The 21,625-nt window shown below is 37.7% G+C and overlaps 3 protein-coding genes across 7 annotated transcripts in view; 1 reads left to right on the forward strand and 2 right to left on the reverse strand.

The window, feature by feature from the left end:
* The first annotated feature begins 1,246 nt into the window (after window positions 1-1,246).
* On the forward strand, window positions 1,247-8,938 carry LOC139971447 (organic solute transporter subunit alpha-like). Of its 2 annotated transcripts, XM_071977927.1 has the most exons (7): window positions 1,247-1,609; window positions 2,846-3,006; window positions 3,523-3,596; window positions 4,187-4,345; window positions 4,503-4,611; window positions 5,064-5,316; window positions 6,062-8,937. In XM_071977927.1, the coding sequence occupies exons 1-7, from the start codon at window positions 1,540-1,542 to the stop codon at window positions 6,313-6,315; spliced, it is 1,080 nt and encodes a 359-aa protein (XP_071834028.1). In that variant the 5' UTR covers window positions 1,247-1,539; the 3' UTR covers window positions 6,316-8,937. The 2 variants fall into 2 exon arrangements, with proteins under 2 accessions (XP_071834028.1, XP_071834029.1); XM_071977928.1 differs by lacking the exons at window positions 1,247-1,609; window positions 2,846-3,006 and adding an exon at window positions 3,082-3,367 and having other exon boundaries at window positions 6,062-8,938.
* Window positions 8,939-9,689: 751 nt separating this feature from the next.
* On the reverse strand, window positions 9,690-14,257 carry LOC139971446 (uncharacterized). 4 transcript variants are annotated; one of them, XM_071977925.1, is made up of 3 exons: window positions 14,134-14,257; window positions 12,860-12,931; window positions 9,690-12,040 (listed from the first exon to the last, which is right to left on the reverse strand). In XM_071977925.1, the coding sequence occupies exons 2-3, from the start codon at window positions 12,900-12,902 to the stop codon at window positions 10,890-10,892; spliced, it is 1,194 nt and encodes a 397-aa protein (XP_071834026.1). In that variant the 5' UTR covers window positions 12,903-12,931; window positions 14,134-14,257; the 3' UTR covers window positions 9,690-10,889. The 4 variants fall into 4 exon arrangements, with proteins under 4 accessions (XP_071834026.1, XP_071834023.1, XP_071834025.1 ...); XM_071977922.1 differs by lacking the exon at window positions 14,134-14,257 and adding an exon at window positions 13,856-14,124; XM_071977924.1 differs by lacking the exon at window positions 14,134-14,257 and adding an exon at window positions 13,837-14,124.
* A 567-nt stretch (window positions 14,258-14,824) lies between these two features.
* Window positions 14,825-21,625, reverse strand: part of LOC139971445 (bifunctional glutamate/proline--tRNA ligase-like) — a 28,856-nt gene continuing 22,055 nt past the window's right edge. Inside the window, exons 30-32 of the mRNA XM_071977921.1 lie at window positions 18,936-19,014; window positions 18,087-18,151; window positions 14,825-16,963 (exon numbers count right to left, since the gene is read on the reverse strand). Coding sequence (XP_071834022.1) covers window positions 16,807-16,963; window positions 18,087-18,151; window positions 18,936-19,014 — 301 coding nt within the window. The 3' untranslated portion in view covers window positions 14,825-16,806. The remainder of the gene's footprint in view (window positions 16,964-18,086; window positions 18,152-18,935; window positions 19,015-21,625) is intronic.

Below are 21,625 nucleotides of genomic sequence, written 5' to 3' on the forward strand. Positions count from 1 at the left end.
ACAATATTTTTAATTACTTAACTTTTAATGTGATTACTTCTAGAGTAAAAAATCGCTTCAGGACGAGATATGTGTATTGAATTGTTCTGTTAGTGCCTGTGTTATACCCGGCTTCCCGGAGAATGACAAAATCGCATTCAAGTTGCTATTCACTCGGCAGCCGGATTACTAATAATAATGATGCTGTTCTTTATTTGCATCGCTGCTGGATGACGACTATAATCACGATCTTTTAATTTACAAGAAATTGGAAGTCGTAAAAGGATGTGAAAATTGAGAAACTCATCATTAGTTACGTGCAATCTATCCACACACATGTCATTAAATTTCTGCAATAGTGAGAAAGCAGACTTTTATGTAAGGACTTGAATATACGAAAGATGATCAAAATAAAGTACCTCAAATATATGTTATTAATTAAATGATAACCTTGTTGAAATTTCGTTATATTGTGATGTCAGCCTATATGGAGAATATATTCCGTAACCAGGAGTCAAGTATACAGACAAATGTTCAGTACAAAAACAAATCGAAGTCAATTGTGCAATTAACGTAACACTCAATTGAATCAAATAATTGGTCGAAAATCGGTTACTATTTACTCTAAAATGAAGTGTTATCAGTCTTTCAACGGGGAGGGGGTTGATGGAGAGAGAGGGGAGTCTCGAGATACTCCGGGGTAAATGCGATCACAATAGATATACGTTGAAAACCTGCATCCTTGGATTTGACAGTTAGTGGCCTATGTCCCATTCCTTCCTGTTTTTCACTAGTAAAAAAACATGCACAAGATTAATTTTGAATTTCTACTATTTATTCGTCGTGTATTACACAACTCTATTTGCTTATTTCAATTATTTCCATGCTTGTGTAGGCTTATTCGTTGTTATCATACTTATAAGCAAATACATTTAAAAACAACTTGAAGTAAGTTCTCCTCAAATCAAAATCAGAACTTACTTTTGAATCTTAAAAGTTAACTATATGTAGCATCTGCAGCCGCATCGTGTTCATTCAATCAAATTCAGTAATCTCGCAACAAACGAAGACAGCACTAAAATAAAGAGCCTAAGAGGAGAGACCCAATAACAACGATTTGTTATCCACGTGGTTTGAACCGAAGGCAAAACAAACAATTGTTCTGTTTGACAAGCCAAGAATTATATTTGCTTAATTAGTTAAAGATCTTGGACTTTTGATCATCATGTGAGACTAAACGTAATTGCAATGAAACTATATGAAGTTACGTTCATTCCCAACTATATGTCACTTGATGTGTATCAAAATTTCAAGCTAATTATGCCTATACGCAAGACTAAAAAAAACAAGAAGTAAAGTAGGCCTACATATGAAGTTTATATAAGTGTGGACCGAGAACTTTGAAGGCCTACCTCTAGTCAAATGTTATACTTTTCTTCACATTTTGATTTTTGACTGATAAAGGAAAATGGAAAATACATGTTTGAAGGACGCATATAGTACCGTATGATGAATATGTTATATCCTTGACACAATATCATCTGTGTATTTACTATCGTGATGTCTCTCGACTTGAACTTTACCAACTTCTGCAATGGAACTACACCGGTTACGAAGGAGTTATTTGCGGGTAAAGACATATATATAAATATATATAACTCATTACGTTTTCAATTATATATATTCATCTGCCTTTGTCGTTTACTTCCATTTCATTAACAAAAGTCTGTTTAAATATCTCTTTCGAAATCCGGCTTTAGGAATCACAAATGACTTCGAGTCGGTTAGAATCATGTTTGATCTCTAGAGTAAGGCAAATATGTCACCAAAAACAGAACTAGTATTGTTCGATACATGTGACAAACGCTGCAGTGGAATTACGACCTTCCTTACCGGTTTCGAACCTCTGGACATCAATCGGCGTCCATAGCCTACTTGGTTAGGGTGTCCGCATATAAAGCGGGAGGCTCTGGTTCGAATCCCGGTGGAGGCTGGAAGTTTCTTCACTGTTCTAATTTTTCCAAATCATTACGTTTTAAATTATATATAGCCTATATATATATATATATATCGCTGTAGTTAGAAATAAATAATTAAGTACTCGAAATTGCATGCAAATAGCCTCATTGGCTCCAGTCTCAAGTTAGCTGATGTTATTTAGTTTAATGCAAATATGTACGGAAGCGTAGAAGGGACATTGCATTGACGAGTTACCAACTTGACAAAACGACAATTATCTGCAAATTGACGAGTTGACGAGATGGTAACGTGACAAAATTAAGAAAATTGACGTTTAGACGAGATAAAGGATCTCGTCAATGCAACAATTTTCTGCAAATTGACGAGTTGCACACTTACTACCATCTCGACAAGAGATGGTATACGTAGTAAGTGTGCAACTCGTCAATTTGCAGAAAATTATTGCATTGACGAGATCCGATATCTCGTCAACTCGTCAATTTTCTGAATTTTGTCATTTTGTCGAGATGGTAGTAAGTGTGCAACTCGTCAATTTGCAGAAAATTGATGCATTGACGAGATCCGTTATCTCGTCAATGCATCAATTTTCTGAATTTTGTCATTTTGTCGAGATGGTAGTAAGTGTGCAACTCGTCAATTTGCAGATAATTGTCGTTTTGTCAAGTTGGTAACTCGTCAATGCAATGTCCCTTCTACGCTTCCGTAAATATGTCACCAGAACAGATTTAGTATTATTGTTCGATACAGGTGACAAACGCCTACAGTGGAATTACGACCATCCTTACTGTATGTGTAAAAATATTAGACCTACTTAATTGTTCATTGTCCATATATCAACACTGACAGTTTTATCGAATTGTTTTCTACGAATGATTTCTTTCCGCAGTGATTGATGAGATTGATGGATTCAAGAGCATTTTGATCTTCAGCGGCATCATAACTCCTTTAATTATCTGTGTTTTCGTCGAAGCTGTCGTATACACTGTTAGGAACATACCGTACTGTGACCGTAGATACTGCATATTATGGATACTTGGAGTTTATCCGGTAAATTATTATTGAGAGACTGCGAAAATCAAATATGATCCATTACGCATAACAAGCTTTCTATACATTTGCTGCAAAAGATTGGTCTGTTATGTTGAAACTTTATAACCACATTCAAAGCAGGTTATCAATTACTGACATGTGCTATAATAACATAATTTAACTTAATTTATAGTTGCGTGCACCGGATTGTGGCTGCATCCTATGGGAAGTCCCCCAGGGACACGTGGCTGTGGTGCAATGTGGTACCCCAGGAGAGAATTATGCACACTTTGGTGTGTAGGTGTGACAAGTTACCAATGACCAGGGTTAAGCATTAAGCGCATAGAACTCTTGGATTATGCGCTATATAAATAACGGGGTAATAATATTAATAATAATAATAATTAATTTCATAGCTTCAACACCACAAACCGTCGAGAATGTTCTTCCACATAGTGCAATATACATTACTTGAAGAAAATTGCATTACCAATTAGCTTCTACTTATATATACTTTTCTTTCTTGTTTAACAGATATTCTGCTTGACTGCTTTACTCGGTCTCTTCATACCAAGAGCAGCAGGTCTTTGCACATTCACCGCCGCAGCGTGAGTAGAAATTAATAAGAGGAAAGTTATTTATTGTTTTCATTATTTGAATCTACTGCAAACTTGTGAGGGGTGAGACGACATGGCGTCCCTTTTTTTATCACAAGTCAGGGGCAAATGACAATACAGTTTTTCAGTACAATTTTTCAGACAAGTTGTAGTGTCTTAGTCATCAATCATGTTTGAGAGCAAAGTAGGGATCCTATATAGATATCAAATGATAACGTGAAAGTACTTTTAATTCATCCTTAAAATACCCCCCCCCCCCCCACTCTCAGCCTCATCCCCTAAAATGTGAGGGGAACAAATAACAATTTTAGGGGTTCAATAACAACTTCCTGACATGGACGTTAAATGGATGTGTGCCGAGAGATTGGCTTCGGTCAGCTTGCGAGTCTACAAGCCTCCATGGCTTCTTTCGCGAGTTCCTGCTTGCGGGAAGATCACATATACATACATACATACATACAAATCATGCACCCACGCACACGCGCATCCAAAACAACCAAGTTTGATTCGTGCTTGAACGGTTGCGGTTAACACTTCTAAAAATGGGCGTGAAATCAACAATCGCCTTTTCTCTCTTCCAGGTATTTCGCAGTAGTTCTTTTCGAATTCATGCATCTTATTATTGATTACTTTGGAGGACTCGAGTCGATGTTACTACAGATGAAGGGAGCTCAGATGTCCGTGGCCAGACCTCCTACTATGTGCTTATTCTTCTGCTTGCCAAAATTTGAAATGACCAGGTAAGACCCTTCACCCAAATTCACGTTAATAATACTTGAAGAACAATTGCAGCATCTTCATAAACTAGAAGATAATTATGTCGAACGAAACAAATGAAATATTTATGTGATACTTTTGATAATTAAAATTAATCGTTCTTAATTTATCTTACATTAGGAGAAATTTCCGCATCTTGGAAGTTGGAGTTTTACAAGTTGCTTTTTTACGACCTCTTACCCTCTTCACTTCTGAATTACTTAGTATTGATGGCAGACTTGGACAATCGGTAAGACTTAAAATTTAAAATATGATTTTACAGGAATATTTGAGAAATAAGTATTATGATGATACTAAATTTGAAGAGAAGACTACAACATTTTCGGCATTCCCATGTTGTTTCACATTCTATATGTATATGTTGTTAATAAATATTTATGTTTAGAAATGTTTTTTTTTTAAATTTTGATGTATACGCATGCTAACCCGTTTCCTACCTAGTGCATGTAACAGGGGCATGATTATGTTTAAAGGGGTGGTCTGGAGGGGAGGGGCACTGGGATAACAGCACTTCAAGCGTTTCACCTCGTTATTTCTTATGTATATCTTCGCTGCACAGTGAATCAAACATCGAAGGAACATGTTAACTAGAAGTTGCGAATCACTGTGCGGCCGAGGGAGGCGGGGTGGGAGCACAAAAACTGATTTACAAAACTGATATTTTGTTGTTCCATTCCTCAGGAGAATGCAGGAATAGCATCACTGGTTATTAACTGTGTCATCTTAGCGACCTCGTTGACTGCCATACAGTGTCTCCTGATCTTTTTCTATGCATCTCGAAAGTATCTGAAGAAATTTTATATTGGCCCAAAGTTCGCATGCGTACAACTTGCTCTTATATTTAGCAACGTACAGTCTGCGCTACTCTCCATTTTGGCGCGCTTTGACGTCATCGAATGTTATCCTCCATTCCCGTTTACAGTTCGTGGCTACCGTAAGTGAACAAGTGATCCATTTAAAGCAGGGTTGTCCAACCTTTTGCAGAGGAGGGCCACATGGAATAATTATGATGAAGGAGGGGGCCGCATGAACCCTACGCTCGATTTTTCGATTTTTTTTTTGCCCGAAGCCCAAGGCAACAAAATGTGAGCATTGCGCGCGGAGCGCACTGACTTTTTCCTTCCTTATAAAACAGATGAATAAAGTTCAGCCGCCCCCCCCCCTCCGCTGAGTGTCAGACAAACTGACCTGTATGCAGTTTTTTGGACCCAGAAGGTTCGAATGATTGATTATATAGCTTCAAATTGTTATAAATAAATCTGCTCAATAAAATTTTGCACCGTAGAGCATCTCTGGCGGGCCGGACGCAACCCTGCGGCGGGCCGGACTGTGGCCCGCGGGCCGTAGGTTGGACAACCCTGATTTAAAGTATTTCACTGTGAAATGTTGACGTAACAGTCGTACGCAGGCATAATATCAAAATAACTTGTTTGTTTCATGAGTCATGAAGCGTACCTGCATGGGGGTGGGTGGGCGGGGGGGGGGGGAGGGTGGTGTTACTACATCCGATCTAAACTTCGAAGGCACTTATAAAAATAAGATATGTTTTATAGGACATTGCACTCCTCTATGCATTTGTCTGCATGTAGTTTTAATGTGGTAGCATTGTATAGATTTAACAGCTTGAACATGTATGCTTATACAACAACACCCTTGAATATGTCTTCTTTGCTTCACAGAGTGGCATCTCTTTCTTATAACGATAGAATCAACACTCATGTTTATACCGACACTGTATTTCTTCCGCAATGTCAAAGGTAACATTATGGAAGACCCCCACCGGAAGTTACGACGCACCAGTACTTTCGCTGGTCTCGTTTCGTCTGCTAAGGTTAAAAGACGAAGAAGTTCAACGATAGGAGAATGCGACAACCTCATTCGGGAAAGAAGAAAGAGCGAAGGACCTTCCTATGGTACTGTGATTGAACTCTGACTCTAACAGCCGATGCATCATCGCCTTTCCGTTTGGATTGATCAACGAAGGAAGGGGTGATATGTGTGTTGCAACATGAAAGACATATCAATGAAGCACAAAGAACTCGAGGCATTATTTGTAACCATGATTTGCAAGTAAAACAACCGTCTTAAACCTCATATGGGCCTACGTAACGAAATGTTCCTTGATTCACAGCAGCAGTCTGTAACTGAATGACACTGCCTACTGTTGCCATTTTTTTTTTTTACAAATTGTGAAAATATTTTACGTTCGTTTCTTGAGGATTTCAAGATTCAGCCAAGGTATAACTGAGAATTCAACCCGTTTGGGCTTTTTTTTACTGTCTACCCACGATGAACATATCATGGATATTTACAACTTGAAAGATGTAGCAAAACGCAATGTACGTATGATATGCAGACAATTGACCGGTGTGATAAAAATGATCGTGCACCTTCGATTGTCAGCGGACAAGAACTGCAACGATTATGACACACCTCTGCAAATACGGTACCGTAGGTGCCATTGGAAACACTGCCTGATCACAATCATTTCTTTGTTTGATAAAAAGTTAACATGTAGTATTGTTTTATGTAAGGGAAGGGGGTGAGTAGGAATTTTTCCTCACCGGTCCCATCATTGTACTCTTCAAGTATATCTTTACCTGTACCCCCCCCCCCCTGCAAGTCATCATACCTGTCCACGACTGGAAACAATGCTAGGCATAACGTATCACATAATATGTGATGTGTACTCATATAAATATTTTTGTCAGTGAATGGTATGTTGGACTCGTGCCACAGATTTGCAGCTGTAATCACCTCCTCTTCTGACACAGCCAAGTTTTCTGATGACATCACTAGACTCGAAATAGTTACAGTCAGGGGCGTAGCGAAGGGGTTTTTGATGGGGGGTGTGGAGAATTTGATTTGCCGACGGATCTGGAAGTGGTGACTGAAATGGGGGAGGGGTCTAAGGGGAGGTGGTGTCCCCCTCCCCTTTGGAAAATTTTTAGTTTTGAAACGTCCTTAGATGCAATCTGGTGCATATTTTAAGTCAAATTTGATTTGCCGACGGATCTGGAAGTGGTGACTGAAATGGGGGAGGGGTCTAAGGGTAGGGGGTCTACCCCTCCCCTTTGGAAAAATTAGTTTGAACGTCCTTAGATGCAATCTGGTGCATATTTTAAGTCAAATTTGGCACGGAAGAAGCTCCCGTTCTCCTTTTTCTATTCAGCTTTCCTTCTTTCTTCCCCTTCCGCTCTCTTCACCTTTTCTCCTTTTGCCGACAGACCCAAAATTTGCCGACAGCGACCAAATTATTGGGGGGGGGGGTGTGACACCCCCCACACCCCCCCCCCCGCTCGCTACGCCCCTGGTTACAGTGCGTGTCACGATGACGAGAACTTTGTTATTGAAGAAAAGAATTCGTTTTAAGTTCACTACTCATGCAGACCTCGTATCATGAACTGAGAAAGCCAATATGATGAAATTTAATCATTTAATCAGCTAAATAAGGTGACCCCCCCCCCCCCATGGGAGTGGCACAAAATATATACTGTCTGAAATACGGTAGTTTTCTCTAGAGATCATTGGGGGGGGGGTCATTTTAGCTAGACCTTGGTGTATCAATTTGTTATGAAACAGTCACTTGTCTGCACATGAAATTTGTGACATTATAGTTCCTATAGTTCCTTTATCTGCAAGCGAATAAGTTTCATTAATAAATGTGTTAACGAATTTATGTAATCTGATAATTGTCCTTTATTTGCTTCAAGTGACATTTATTGACGTATAGATAAATACAAACAATAACCATGTTCAAAGGTAGACTTATGGAAAGGCCAGCGAACAGACGTGTTCACGATATCAATATGTATCAGTATCACCTGATTACAGCCATTATAACCGGTTTGAAAGTTTTAGCGTGTGTAATGAAGAAGGACCAATATTATTGGGCTATGGGGGAGGGAGGGAGCGCAGGGGACTCTTGTTATAAATTGATCATGGCATATTACAGACACATCCACATCGATATTCTGCGAGAAATAAGTGACGTGAGAGTATGTATGATAAGTGTCAATCAACGCCCACGATATGTTATAATGCAATGAGGACAAAACAAAACGGAATAAAATTAAGGAAACGTTTGAGTCAGATTTTAAGGTCAGCTCTGATGTGGAATCAGTGGCTTGGAAGTGTTTGACAAGCATTGTTTACCGTATTTGTTTTCAAGGGAGAGTATTATATCCTCCCAAGTATTACTGCACTTATGCATCGAACAGGACTGGAGCACTTATATTGCTAGTAGTTTTCACGAGTACTTTGCTGAATTAAGTTTACTCTTAACAAGCACTCAGTTGGTGTTATAGCCATTTATTATTTTCTCAGCTGTTAGCCACCCGTGAAGGGACATTTCCTTGAAAAGCTTGTCATTAGTATAACCAGGGAGTTGTTATGGAACAACTCCCTGGTATAACACTGTCAAACATAGATATATTATAGGCCTATCAATTTGAAAATATGACACGATTCTCAGGGATACCAGTACAAAATGTGGTCGTCACTACAAGAGAACGGATGGATAACTCAAAACTTGCAATCTCGAGGTCTCCGATTGGGAATAGTTCAATCGCGGGGGGGGGGGGGGGGAAGGGGGCAGCCGCCCCCCCCCCCTTGAGCATATTTTTTAATTTTTTTTTTAATGTTTTTATGATATCGCTAGTATTTTCAAAAGAGAAAATGCTAAGATACACTAACAAGGCCTGGGAAGTGCCATTTCCAGCGATCTGGGAGGCATTTTCAGCCAAAATTTTCTTGTACGCTTCGCGCCAACGCATGGTGGCGCTACGCTTAGATAGTTTGCAATATCGAATCTACAGTTTCGCCCCTCCCTTGGCAAATTCCTGGCTACGCGGGATGTTGAACTATTAGAATTGCTCAGAAAGTTTGAAGCCAAAATTTCAACAAAAAAAAGGGGAAAAAAGGACCTTGTTTAGATATCAGTTTAATAAGATAATTTTTGTACAGATCACAATTAAAGATCAACATTCTTGTGCATAATAATCTGCTACTATTGGGTCATGTGACCTACTTATGAGATTGAGGTCAAAGGTCACAGTGGTTTGTTAAATTTTTTTGGAAAATTATTCCATCTTTAAAATGCTCTAAACTGATTGTGAAGCATTTTCTCAAAATGTTCTTCTGTTTCTCACTGGTATGAGCTGCTGCACCATCGATATGCTTCTTTAGATATTTAAAGAGCCGCAGTAGGATGGCCAAATTAAATGAAATCAAAACTAACAGGCTTCTTTAATTTCAAGTTTTTTAATTGTGAATTAATCCCCACCACCCCCCTCCCCCATCCCCCCGCCTTGATCGAGTGGTGTCGAGAGCCAGTTCAAGCCCCATGGATGATTAGATCACAAGGAACCTTTCTTACAGGTTTCATTTTATGAAAATGAGAAAGCATTATTCCTGCTATACCCCAGGGCTGTAGCCCTATCTGACCATCCTCATCTCTGCCATCTTATAAGTGAATTCATGTACTACATGAATGTTGTTCATTACAGTTAACATTAGTTAGAACAACACTGGTCATCAAAGGTGAGCCTTTTCTCATTCATGTAATATCTTGTACAGTATGATCGGATTGATTGAACAAATTAATCTCAACATAACATATGTAACAGTAATAAGAACTTTATTTGACAATGTCAGTAATATAATTTATTCATTTGAAATATACACTATTTGTGAAAAATACTAAAATATGTGACTATAAAAATGAATGGCAAGCCTAATTAGGAGTTATCTGTAACATTACTCTGATTTAAAATCTTCTGAATTCTCTAATAAAGGTAAAAACTTACAGACTGTTCTATGCAAAGACAAATTCCATAATAATATGCTGGCAGTACCAGTGTCCTGATGAAAAGGTGCACAAAAATGCAAATAACAAGAGATATAGCAAGATAAATGATAAAATTTCTATAAAGCTTGTATTTATAAATAGAATAACTATAAATTGTCTACAACAATAATTAACAATTAGCTACAACTGCAGGCTATGGAGGGAACAGACAAATTTTTGGAAGGGCTTGAGACGCCCTCTTTAACCCTCTCATACGCCAATCTGAGGCATTACTTAATCGAATGTCTCATTCTTTCATTTTCTCGATTTCATATCTTTCGATAAATCTTTGGCAAGTCTATGTGGTCAATGGAATTATTGTTGAATGATTAAGTTGAATTAATGTGCGAATACTGTATGACTTGGTCAAAGAAACAAATGATACTGAACCCAGTGCAAAATAAGGCTTTGACCATACTTAGGTGTTTTTTTCTGCATCTGTTCTTTTGTAATAACCCCCTGATAAGAACATACCTTAACCAGTGGCGACACCAGAACATCTCCAGAGAGGAGAGGGGTTCACTAGCATAAACTGCACATCACAGGCAAGAAAAGGTGCAGAGGGTTAAGTTTTGGGGCCAACTGGAGGACAACTTCCATGATGTGGGGGGGGGGGTTGAAATATGCCCTCCCATGCTACCCCCTCCCCAATTGCCAGTCTAACTCCAGTCATATGGTTCCTCCTCCACTGTATGTGTTGTTTCATGCAGTTTCAATTGGTCATTTCGAGAAAACGATTGGTCGCAATAACTACAGCGGTATGGCTTCTCTCCTGTATGCAATCTTTCGTGTGATTTCAAGTTACCATAATATGCACACATCTTAGCACAATACCTGCATTGGTAGGGTTTCTCTCCTGTATGTGCTCTTTCATGCCTTTTCAAACTTCCAGTTTGAGAAAATGTTTTGTTACAATAGCCACAGCGAAAAGGCTTCTCCCCTGTGTGTGTCCTTTCATGTTCTTTCAAGATTCCAGTTCTAGCAAACATTTTGTCACAATAACTGCATTGATAGGGCTTTTCCCCTGTATGTGTTCTTTCGTGTGTTTTTAAAACGCCACCCTGAGAAAAGGTCTTGTCACAATACTTACACCGATATGGCTTCTCTCCTGTATGTGTTCTTTCATGTCTTGTCAACACTCCAGGGTAGGAGAACAGCCTATCACAGTATCGACATTGATAAGGCCTCTCACCTGTATGGGTTCTTTCATGTGCTTCCAAGACCCCAGGTCTGGAAACCATTTTGTCACAATATCTACATTGATAAGGCTTCTCTCCTGTGTGTACTCTGTCTTGTGTTTCCAAGCATCCACTTTGAGAGACTTTATTACCACAATGTGTACATTGGTATCGCTCTTTTTGTGTGTCATTTCCCTCATGTCCTCTCACAACTCCTGGTCTATGTATAACTTTGTCACAGTGGCTACATTGATACGATTTCTCTCCGGTATGTGTTCTTTCATGTCTCCTCAAAACCCCAATGTACGAAAACATTTTATCACAGTAACTGCATCGATAAGGCTTTACTCCTGTATGTGTTCGTTCATGCCTTTTCAAAACTTCAGTGGTTGAAAACAGCTTATCACAGTAAGTACATTGATAAGGCTTCTCTCCTGCATGTGTGCTTTCATAAACAGTGTGACGGATGCCAACATCCAATTGTTCTGTTTCTCCCCTTCGCAAGTTAGCATCATCAATATTGAATTCTGCATCATCAGTTTCATCTGCCAGTGCAACTGATAAATGAGGTGAGTACGAAGTTTCAACTGGTCTGTTCCATTCCTTTGATTGGATACACAATCGCGAGTGTCCTAAATGAAAACAGCAAAAAAAAAACAAAAAAAAAGCTCTGAGGTTTACACTTGCCATTTAAAGCAGATGAGAAAACACGGAAGGTATAGTAAATCACTTAAAGGGTCTCTCTGTGAGAAAAGGAAACTCTTAATTTTTACTTTGCTGGACCAATGAAACTGAGCAATATCTTAGCAAACTGAAGTGAGCCAAAGGAACTTTCGATCCATTGTTAAAACCTCATTGAGCAAACATTCATCATTGGAGTACATTCTAATTAGATGTTTTCATTTTGTTGAATATGGTAATTCTCAGTATGTCAAGCCCTGTTTCTTACTCTAAGATGCTAACCTAACTCGAACAATCACACTAGATGATCCAACATGGATGACTTATGGTGACCTCAGATGACCTTGCCATTCACCAATGTTAAGGTTCTTCTTCATTGTTGACTCTTTAATAGTAGCATGGAGGGGACGTGCTCTTTATCTAGATTGTGATTAAACCTGGCAGTTACAAATGGAAACCAGAAAGTGCACAGTATTAAATCAGCTGAACTTACCAGTGTCATTTACCACTTCTACTAGTCTAAAAATTTCAACAAATTATCAGTTTTTGAAAAAATTGTTTCTCTGACATTTCTCACTACAACTGTGCTCGTTAAAACACTAGGGCAACGAACAAATAATGTAGAATCAATCTTCATACATACCTCTATCAGGCCAGCTAAGTACTGAACAAATGATAACTGCAATTGTTTTACATTAAAAAAAAAAAACCTGTATTAATCCCCCAAGATATTCCCAAGTAATGGTAAATGCTTCGAGAAGTAGGCCTACCTGTTGCTTGGGTATTACTTCCTTCTGATAGATCATCTTCCATTTCATCTTCAATCTTGACAGTTACTTCAACTGTGAGACAGAAGAAAGGGGTAAATGGGCATATTAAATTATTCTTGATCTTTATTGCACGATTGACACATACTATATAAGTACAGAATTATTGCCACCAATTGACAATGACTTGGAGAATTTCATATTGAAAGCTATATGTAATGTAAGTAAAAATGAGCATTGCAAAACTGCTACCCACTTGTAAAGTCAATGAGGTAGGGATGGTGGTAGAAGTGGGACTGATGTAACAAAGAGCAGACTAAGAATTGGTAACCTTCAGTTACTGACACCAACAACACCTCTTCGCACAATACTGACACCAACAACACCGCTTCTCACAATACCCCTACCCTATTCAAAGAACCTTCCAGTTAAGCTCTGCAGGATATTAGGACGAGCTGCATGATCTTCAGTACATCAAGTAGAGGGATCTTGTTCATTTAATCTGGACCTTTCAAAACATGCAAAATGTTGCTTTGTTCAGAATGAATATTTGTTTAAGATGAATTCTTTAAAGAAACTGAACTGGTCAGAGGTTTCACCAGTAATAGCTCTTTTTTATTTTGAAAATATCACTATTACGTAAAAATTAAAATGCTACACATTACTTAGTCTTGTATTCTGAGCGTCAAACACTGCAATTTAAAGTATATGCCCAGGCTAGACCTTTGATCAATTCAATCAATTCTACAAATCTATACAAATAAAACATTTACAGTACAGTACATGATAAACATCTACTGTATCCTAACATCAAAACAAAAGTAACCAGCAAGTTAAAAGTAGCAAAATCATACAGTGGCTTGATGAGTATATACTTGACCCAAGTCAAAACCTAAGGGCGTGAAACTAATATGGACTTAAGCAGTACCAACACTAGGCGGTCTATGCCTATCAAACAGTACATTCCCTATCACATTCACAGTTTCGTGGAATTGTTACCAATACTGCTACTAGTGCAAGCAGAGTCAGTATCCCTACGCCCAGCTGAATCTGGTTCCATCTTGCATGAAGTTTGGAATACTTGTTTCCCTGTAAAAAGATCTAATAACGATGTTCGTTAAGACTTTGGAAGGGATCAAGTCATCTTCCTCCTTCTCGAAGTCGAGCTGCAGAAATGAAATGTTATCAGTTGTAAAAATGCCATACGTTTTACAGTGCTGGACATAAATATATGTCATAAATATATGTAGTACGGCGACTACTGAAGTTTAACTGACTTGTGCGATCCTTGAACTTGCACTTTCTGAAGTGTAACGCTGTGTAGTGTACATCTTGCGTGGAGGCACGAATTCTGAAAGGGCATCAACTTAACGAGGGAAGCCAACAATTAGAGGGAGGGACACAACGTTCGTGTTATTGCGCACATGATTGAGGCACAGATGGATGGGAGGGGAACAGTAGTTTGCAATAGTTATGAGGGGAAGGGGCAATAAGGTGTTCCCTGCCTGGCTATATGGGTCTGACTAAAGTATATTTCTGCTGCCATGGGGAAAGGGGTGAACACTTTGTCAGTCTTTGGATAAACAATCCTGGAAGCATCCCAGTAACCTTCAACAACAATACGTTTGGGATATATCTTGCATCAAATTCATTTGAATGCCATAAAGTCTAATTTGCAATCTGAGAATACTACAAGATTTGTTCTTCTATCTGGTAGTTGGGAGGCTATTTCAGCAGAAGTGAAGAAATGTGAGAGATTATCATTAGAACAGACCAAAAGTGGTATTACTTTCTAGACACTATATTTAAAAGGATTGCATGTTAGACCAGAGCACATTGCCAAGTGATGTATTCAAGACATTGATTAAAAAAGAAAACATTTAAATGAGATATTCTCAGATACTTTTTTCATATCATTTTCATCTAGTAAATACTCAAGACATGAATAAAAACAAGTCAACACATATCTTAAAGTTTGTTTTCTTTATTTTGCACATTATGTCACCACAGTAGTAAGTAGTATATACCAGACAGGCATCTGTCACCATGACCTGTATTACCGCTGAGATACAGAGCCCATCACCTCCTTATACAGGCAAAAACAAAACAAAAATCAGTTGGGCAAGGCAAGATTAATTTATTGACAGTGGTGGGCTTCTTCATTCCACAAAACAACAATACCAAAGCATTACCACAAGTGCCTTGATTATTAGGCACTATCTTAAACTGAGAAAAAAGAAGTTTTCCATTTGTTTAAATAAACCCTGATTCCCAAATCAAATCACATTTGTAAAGAAAGTAGAAACACTGCCACACAATAGAAGAATCTCCAGAAGAAAGAATTGTTACAAAGAAAATAAATAAACAAACAAGACAAAACCAAACACAGCGGCTCAGGCCATTAGTCCCTCAATACCTCCCTCCCTCACCAAAGAAATTTAAACATATAATACGCAAGAAAATTTAAAGGCAATGTCAAAGAATTGACTAATTGAGGTCAGAACTGTGCAGGCCCCACCCATACATGTGGGCTGATATAGGTAATCAATTACAGATTTTTGAAAAAATCTTGTAAATAAAGGCAAAGTGAAAATGTGGAAATTTGATCACCAGGTCCACATATTCTTTACATTATGCTCATTTTTCATGGGAAAGGTTTGGGGGGAGTGGGGGTAAACACTGAATTTACACTGAGGGTAGATACACATTAAATACTCTATTCTTAAGTACATTCTGTTGCAGAAATTCACATGAAAAGTTGTCACCTCACTTTATCGTCAATATCCCACTCTTCTCTTTACTATCTGTAATGGCAGCATGAACAAAACAGTAAATGTGGCCCAAATATAGAATAGGATCGGAGCATAAACAGAACCCTGATTGATGACATTAACAAAGTTTCTGTTATATAAAACCTTAGAATTTACTATCCAGTTGATAAGAAAGAAAAAATAATAACTCCATAAATCTGAAAATTGGTCTGTACAGTGTCAACACTACATTAATTCTCTCTATCTCTTTGTATTCTTGAGTTTATTAATAAACATAACCACGTAAGGGTACCAAGTCCTACTTTAATCAGAGAGAAGCTGTGTCCATTTTAATGGCTTGTTTTCTTCAATCAGACCAATATCTCTTATAGTGATACCCTTTCAACGGTACTATCCCAGCTAACTTTAGATTTATCCTATATCCCAAGATGGATATTCTTTTCAAAAATAATTGTTTCTTCCTGAAGTCTTGTTTCTCTCTTTTTTTTTGTGCCAAATTGTCATCAATTTGAAATATATTGCTTTAAGGATACTTTCACCACTATTCAGCTTCAAAAATACTTTTGTCAAGCATATTTTTGTCACTTATATTTCATATCTTTTTTAAGGGTTATTATATCCAACTAATTCCACCATAACCCTTTCCGGGTAATATCACTTTTTAACTATATCATTCAAGGATATTTACTTCAACTAATAGCATGTCTTTAAGACTATTAAGACATTTCTCATGATATATCCTTTTGAAGAGATTTTGTCCAACTCGATTCATTATCACCAACTGTCAGTAGAATTAACCACACTGTTTTAGAGATTACATCTCATAGTGCGCAACCATATCTCATAACTGTTACACCAAAATAAACAAAATTAACAGAAACAAATTTCCTTCCAGTTCTACCAGGTTCATAATCTTCTTACTAACGCAAACATTGAGCATATCACTGACCTCCTGTTAATAATATTTATGCAAATAAGTCTGAAAATGTTTAAAAGACAATTTTGTCAACAAAGCAGTAACCCCTGTTTCCAAACAGTGGTTGACTAATTTATTATGCAGAAAGCATTTCTTATGATAAAATACCAAATGAAATCTACAATTTTGGAGCAAAATCTAAATCTACTGAAAAAAAAAAAGAGTTAAGTGGATGCCACACTTTGACCCCCAGAATATCTGGCTCAGTAACTTCTACCAAACAAGCAATAGTACTTGGCTTTGTTACTGCATTCTGGGTGCAGACATTTGGTACCTTCTGGGAGCTCTTGCGGTTGCTTCATAGGAATGCAGAGACTTTTAGCCCCCATCGAGGGTGCACCTGGTTCAGCATCTTGACCTCTGTATTGAAGAAGTAATAATAATAATAATAATAATATAGCTAGTAAAAATAATTATATTGATTAAAGTGACAATGACAGACTTAAATAGAATCTTGCTTTGTAAGCTCTATTATTTTATCAATTCTGCTGAGAAAATTAATCAACACAGTAAGAATGCTGAAACCATTTTCATGTTTGACGTTCACCAACAATGGACAGCACATGGATTTATGAACGTTGATATATTGATCAGGGATCGAAAACAATCCCTGCAGCTCGATAACACAGAAAAACTACTTTTGCCCAATTACCTTTCCCTTCCATATAGGAATGTGTTTGGTTATCTCATGTCCCTTAACTTTACATGCTGTGTTAGACATATCATATAGCTGCACTGAAAGACAGTGTAGTTGTTGTGTTTGTAAGTCAAATTGTAAAAATGTTTTTGGATGCAATTTCAAATCACACAGCTTTAAGTCAGATGGTTCAAATTTGCACAGTGAAAGAAGAAAGTATTGGTTTCCATATTCTGAGGCACTTTGACGAATTATTTCCCCCATTTACCAGAACTGTGTCATAGAATGTATCGCATGCGCAATATTAGGGAAATTAAGCCCTTGCGTTTTGGCTCAGGACCTTTACAAGCATAAATCTATCACTTTCTGGCAGAACCTGAGCAAAGTAAGGGTGAAATTACATAGTAAAAGAGAACAAATAAATCAAAAGACAAATTCAAAGATAATGTCATTACATTTTGACCTTTAAAAGAAATGCTTGCACTCTTACCATCACAAAGTTTCCGTATACTATTCTATACTGAAGTAGTGAGCCAAACATGATTGGATGACTAGATCGATCAGAGTATACCTGTATCCTATGTATGAAAATACCCCATGTTCTCTTAAACAAACCTATGTCAAAATACTAAACTAGAGACTGAAACATTCCTACTGCATAAAACTGATAGAGTGCATCTGGCTGTAATCATCGACACGGTAACGATTTAAATGTCATTACACCTATGAGCAATGCAAACTATGTTTGCACTGGTTTTAATAGCACAGGGGGAACTACCCACTTCCACCTTCTGATGTTATTACTTTTAGGCCTGCGAGTGCGATATGTAGGTTTTAGAACGTTACCTTGCACTGTCCTTCTTGATCGTCTCTTCGCACTTGATATCACCGCAGAAGGGAATTTGAATAATCTGTTAAAAGAATAAACCCAGATGACACATACAGTAATACAAATGATATTGAAATTGTCATTCTAAAGAGTAAAAAGTCCAAAATTGCAACACTGAAGAACTTGGTTGAGAGTGTCAGAGAACAACATATGTTTTAATTCTTAAAATTTTAAATTTTGATTTGAACTGCTGTTGATGTACCTTAACACTTTTATTCCATATTAAGTAATTTCATAAACGTGACAAGAGGATACTTCTATTTCTTATGATAAAGACAAACTGGAATGAGTTCCAACTCCTTTCAATGGTGCCAACTTGAACGTGATCAAAACAAAAGTTAAAAACAAAGCTCCACTTATGCGCATTCTTCCTACACAAAGTTGTTCCACTGTATGTAATATATATTTTAACTGACGAGAGGTTGCTTCTGTTCCTTATAACGAAGACAACCGGAATGAGTTCAACCACTTTCAACGGTGCCGACTGGAACATGATCCAAAGCTATCGATTCTTTCCCACATCTTCACGGTCTTCCTCCCTCCACAAAGATATTCCACTGTACAGATATATATTAGACATTGCATACTTGATTTGAATACAAAAACCATAGGATAACATAAACCAACTAATTCTCATGAAGGAATATATTTATCATGTTCAAGTATGCATGTAATATACTGATTACCAAACATGTGAAGGAAGAGGTACAGAATGTATCTGACTAAACATTCTGACTTGTAATACCAGTCACACTCGATTGCCAATCAGTCATAAATAGAAAACTTGTAAGAAAAAAAAAACTTACATTTTTCTGGTCCAATAAAGTACAGAATTCATCCCAGTCATGTGACAGCTTCTTATGCTCCTGCAACTCTTTACTCGCTCTAGATATAAGAAAACAAGAATTAAAACCATATGCTCAGCAGACTACAAAATTCATACCAATACCATCCTCTACTCAGTGTATAAATTTAAGAAATTTGAAGTGGTTGTCCCCAGGACAACCAGCTCACCAATTTTTGGTTGTCCTGCTGAAATTTTGGTCGTCCTGTAAAGCTATAGTAATTTATCATCAGAAAAAAATACTTGTTTGGGACTCCTAAGAAACCATGAATGTTGAGCGATTTCATGGATTCTCGATCAAATTCTGTCTTTCTTTCCGCGGCCTTGCTGGATTTTATTCTCTAATAATGCTGACTGTAGCAAAGATTGTGTACATTAGTTAGGTACATGATGTTTTGCTGCAGGGCGTAACGATACAATAACCACGTGGTAAGCTGTAGGTGCGTCATAGTACTGGTCTAGTGTTTCAGTTTTAGTAATGTTATTAGCGAAAAAAAGTTTGCGTCCTGTAAAAAAAAGTTTGAGTCCCGATCGAACACCAATTGCGTGACCTACTGTACTAATACTAGTGTAGTATCACTGTCTATACTTTGTGAATGTTATACCCAATATTATAGGGCAGATGGCTCAGTGTCTCAGCTTCGGTGTTTGACGGGCGGCCCGGCCGACTCCTCCTTTCGCCCACCCTGCTGTTTAAAAAAAATACCCCCCGCCCCCTCCTTCATCCGCCCTTGTTCTTCCCTACTCGCCAACTCTGTAGTAGCTCCATGCTTTGACCTTGCAGCGCTTCCAACAGCCAAACTCTTCAAAATCACTGTACCTACAAGTGTGCATATCTCTCGCTAAATTCCACACTGTACTACTGCATTTACATAGGCCTGTTCGAACTTCATTTTCAACTAAACTTGCGCAAATCTTTAAAATCTGATCCAACATTTATCCTGGGTTCTTTGCAAACAATCATCTGTGCGAAAATTACAGTAGGTCTATGTGAATAGATTTTTACGCAATGTCGATAAAAAAATCAAACTTCAATGTTCTAAAATACAGAAGTAAGTTTACACACGAAATTTGCTCCAAAATAAACTTTTCTGAAGCATGTGGTCAACTGAGCCGCGAAAAAGTTTGCAACAGAAACTACTGTGGTATGAATGCACATTTCACATTAGCAACTCTTATTGCAGAGAAAAGAAACATACTGTGAGATAAAATATGCTTTCCGGATCAGATATGTAAGCTTGTCACCAAACTCATAACATTTTCTGATCAAAACAATGATTAAAATATTACGTGATAGTCTCAGAAACAATTCAAGTGCATCTTCGTACCAGCAGTGATTGTTGTCAAAATGTAGTTACAAATATGAGACAAGGCCTAACGTTATGATATTTGAGTGCACACATATGATAGCCTTTACCACAAACTTTGTTATCTCTACACAAGGGAAAGTAAACGTTGCAAGTAATTGTTGTTAAACATCTTACTTCTTGTTCATTGAGCACTGAAAATGCAAGAATGTTTGCAAACAATCGGTAGGGACTATTAGCCAATCAATCACGGGAATCTTGGTAAAGCATCATTGTCTATTTTTAGCATGAAAATATCTGTAATGCAGTTTTGGTAACCCTGCAGTTGATTGTTATGATATATTTATTTTCAAACAAATTTAATAATCTGTAGGAGTAGGAGAACTTTTGGTTCTTGTCAGAAGAAGTTGTGGTTTTTTGAAAAGAAATAATGAAAGATGTTCGTTCAAAAATGTGTTTTGTTGTTTTCCGTTGACCTAGTTGTGAGTGTGTACTTGGTGTTTCTTTCTCAAAACAAATGTGGTGGATGGGCGGGGTCTTTGCCCGTGGGGGTAAACCTGAACTCTGATTGGCCTTTGTTGACAAACGGACGGAACAGAAAATACCATGAAGCTTGGTTTGAGTCGTCCATGTCAATGTGAGGGCTTGGCTTTCCTACGTATATTATTTATTAGATGAAGGCGGAGTTTGGAATGAGTTTCTTCTTATTTGAAATATCATTTTAAGTTTTTGGTTTCACACTTGTTTCGTATCTTTTTCCGTTTGTTTTACGGAACATTAACCAGCCTTTTTGAAAGTTTTGGTTGTCCGCCGGGCAACCAGTACTTCACGATTTGACAAGTTTTGGTTGTCCGGCAGGTAATTTGGTCGTCTCAGACGACCAGACGACCGCTAAATTTACACACTGCTACTGCTTACCTAAAAACAATCAACAGACATTATAGTGGGAAGACAGTTGCTAAAGCTATTCAGTAATCCCACAATAACATCCACTACTGCTTATCTATAAACTATCAACAGACTTTACAGTGGGAAGACAGTCGGTTAAGCAATTCAGTAATCCCACAATAGCATCCATTATGCTTATCTATAAATATCAACATACTTTACAGTAGGAAGACAACTGCTTAAGCTATTCAAGTTTTCAGTAATCCCACGATACCATCCACTACTGCTTATCTATAACTACATACTTTACAGTAGGAAGACTCTGTTCAGTAATCCCACAATAACATCCACTACTGCTTATCTATAAACTATCAACATACTTTACAGTAGGAAGACAACTGCTAAAGCTATTCAGTAATCCCACAGTAACATTATGGCAATGATGGAACTTAAAACC

The sequence above is a fragment of the Apostichopus japonicus genome, chromosome 8, assembly GCF_037975245.1.
Source record: "Apostichopus japonicus isolate 1M-3 chromosome 8, ASM3797524v1, whole genome shotgun sequence".
In the NCBI taxonomy this organism is placed as follows: Eukaryota; Metazoa; Echinodermata; class Holothuroidea; order Aspidochirotida; family Stichopodidae; genus Apostichopus; species Apostichopus japonicus.

Excerpts from the sequence above, each read along its gene's own strand:
- LOC139971446 (XM_071977922.1), bottom strand. The coding sequence starts at position 13,916 with ATGGAACCAGATTCAGCTGGGCGTAGGGATACTGACTCTGCTTGCACT. Across the intron at positions 12,932-13,855 it reads TTGCACTAGTAGCAGTATTG|TTGAAGTAACTGTCAAGATT; the intron begins GTAACAATTCCA and ends TCTGTCTCACAG. Across the intron at positions 12,041-12,859 it reads AAGTAATACCCAAGCAACAG|GACACTCGCGATTGTGTATC; the intron begins GTAGGCCTACTT and ends GTTTTCATTTAG.
- LOC139971447 (XM_071977927.1), top strand. The coding sequence starts at position 1,540 with ATGTCTCTCGACTTGAACTTTACCAACTTCTGCAATGGAACTACACCG. Across the intron at positions 3,597-4,186 it reads TGCACATTCACCGCCGCAGC|GTATTTCGCAGTAGTTCTTT; the intron begins GTGAGTAGAAAT and ends TCTCTCTTCCAG. Across the intron at positions 4,612-5,063 it reads ATGGCAGACTTGGACAATCG|GAGAATGCAGGAATAGCATC; the intron begins GTAAGACTTAAA and ends TCCATTCCTCAG.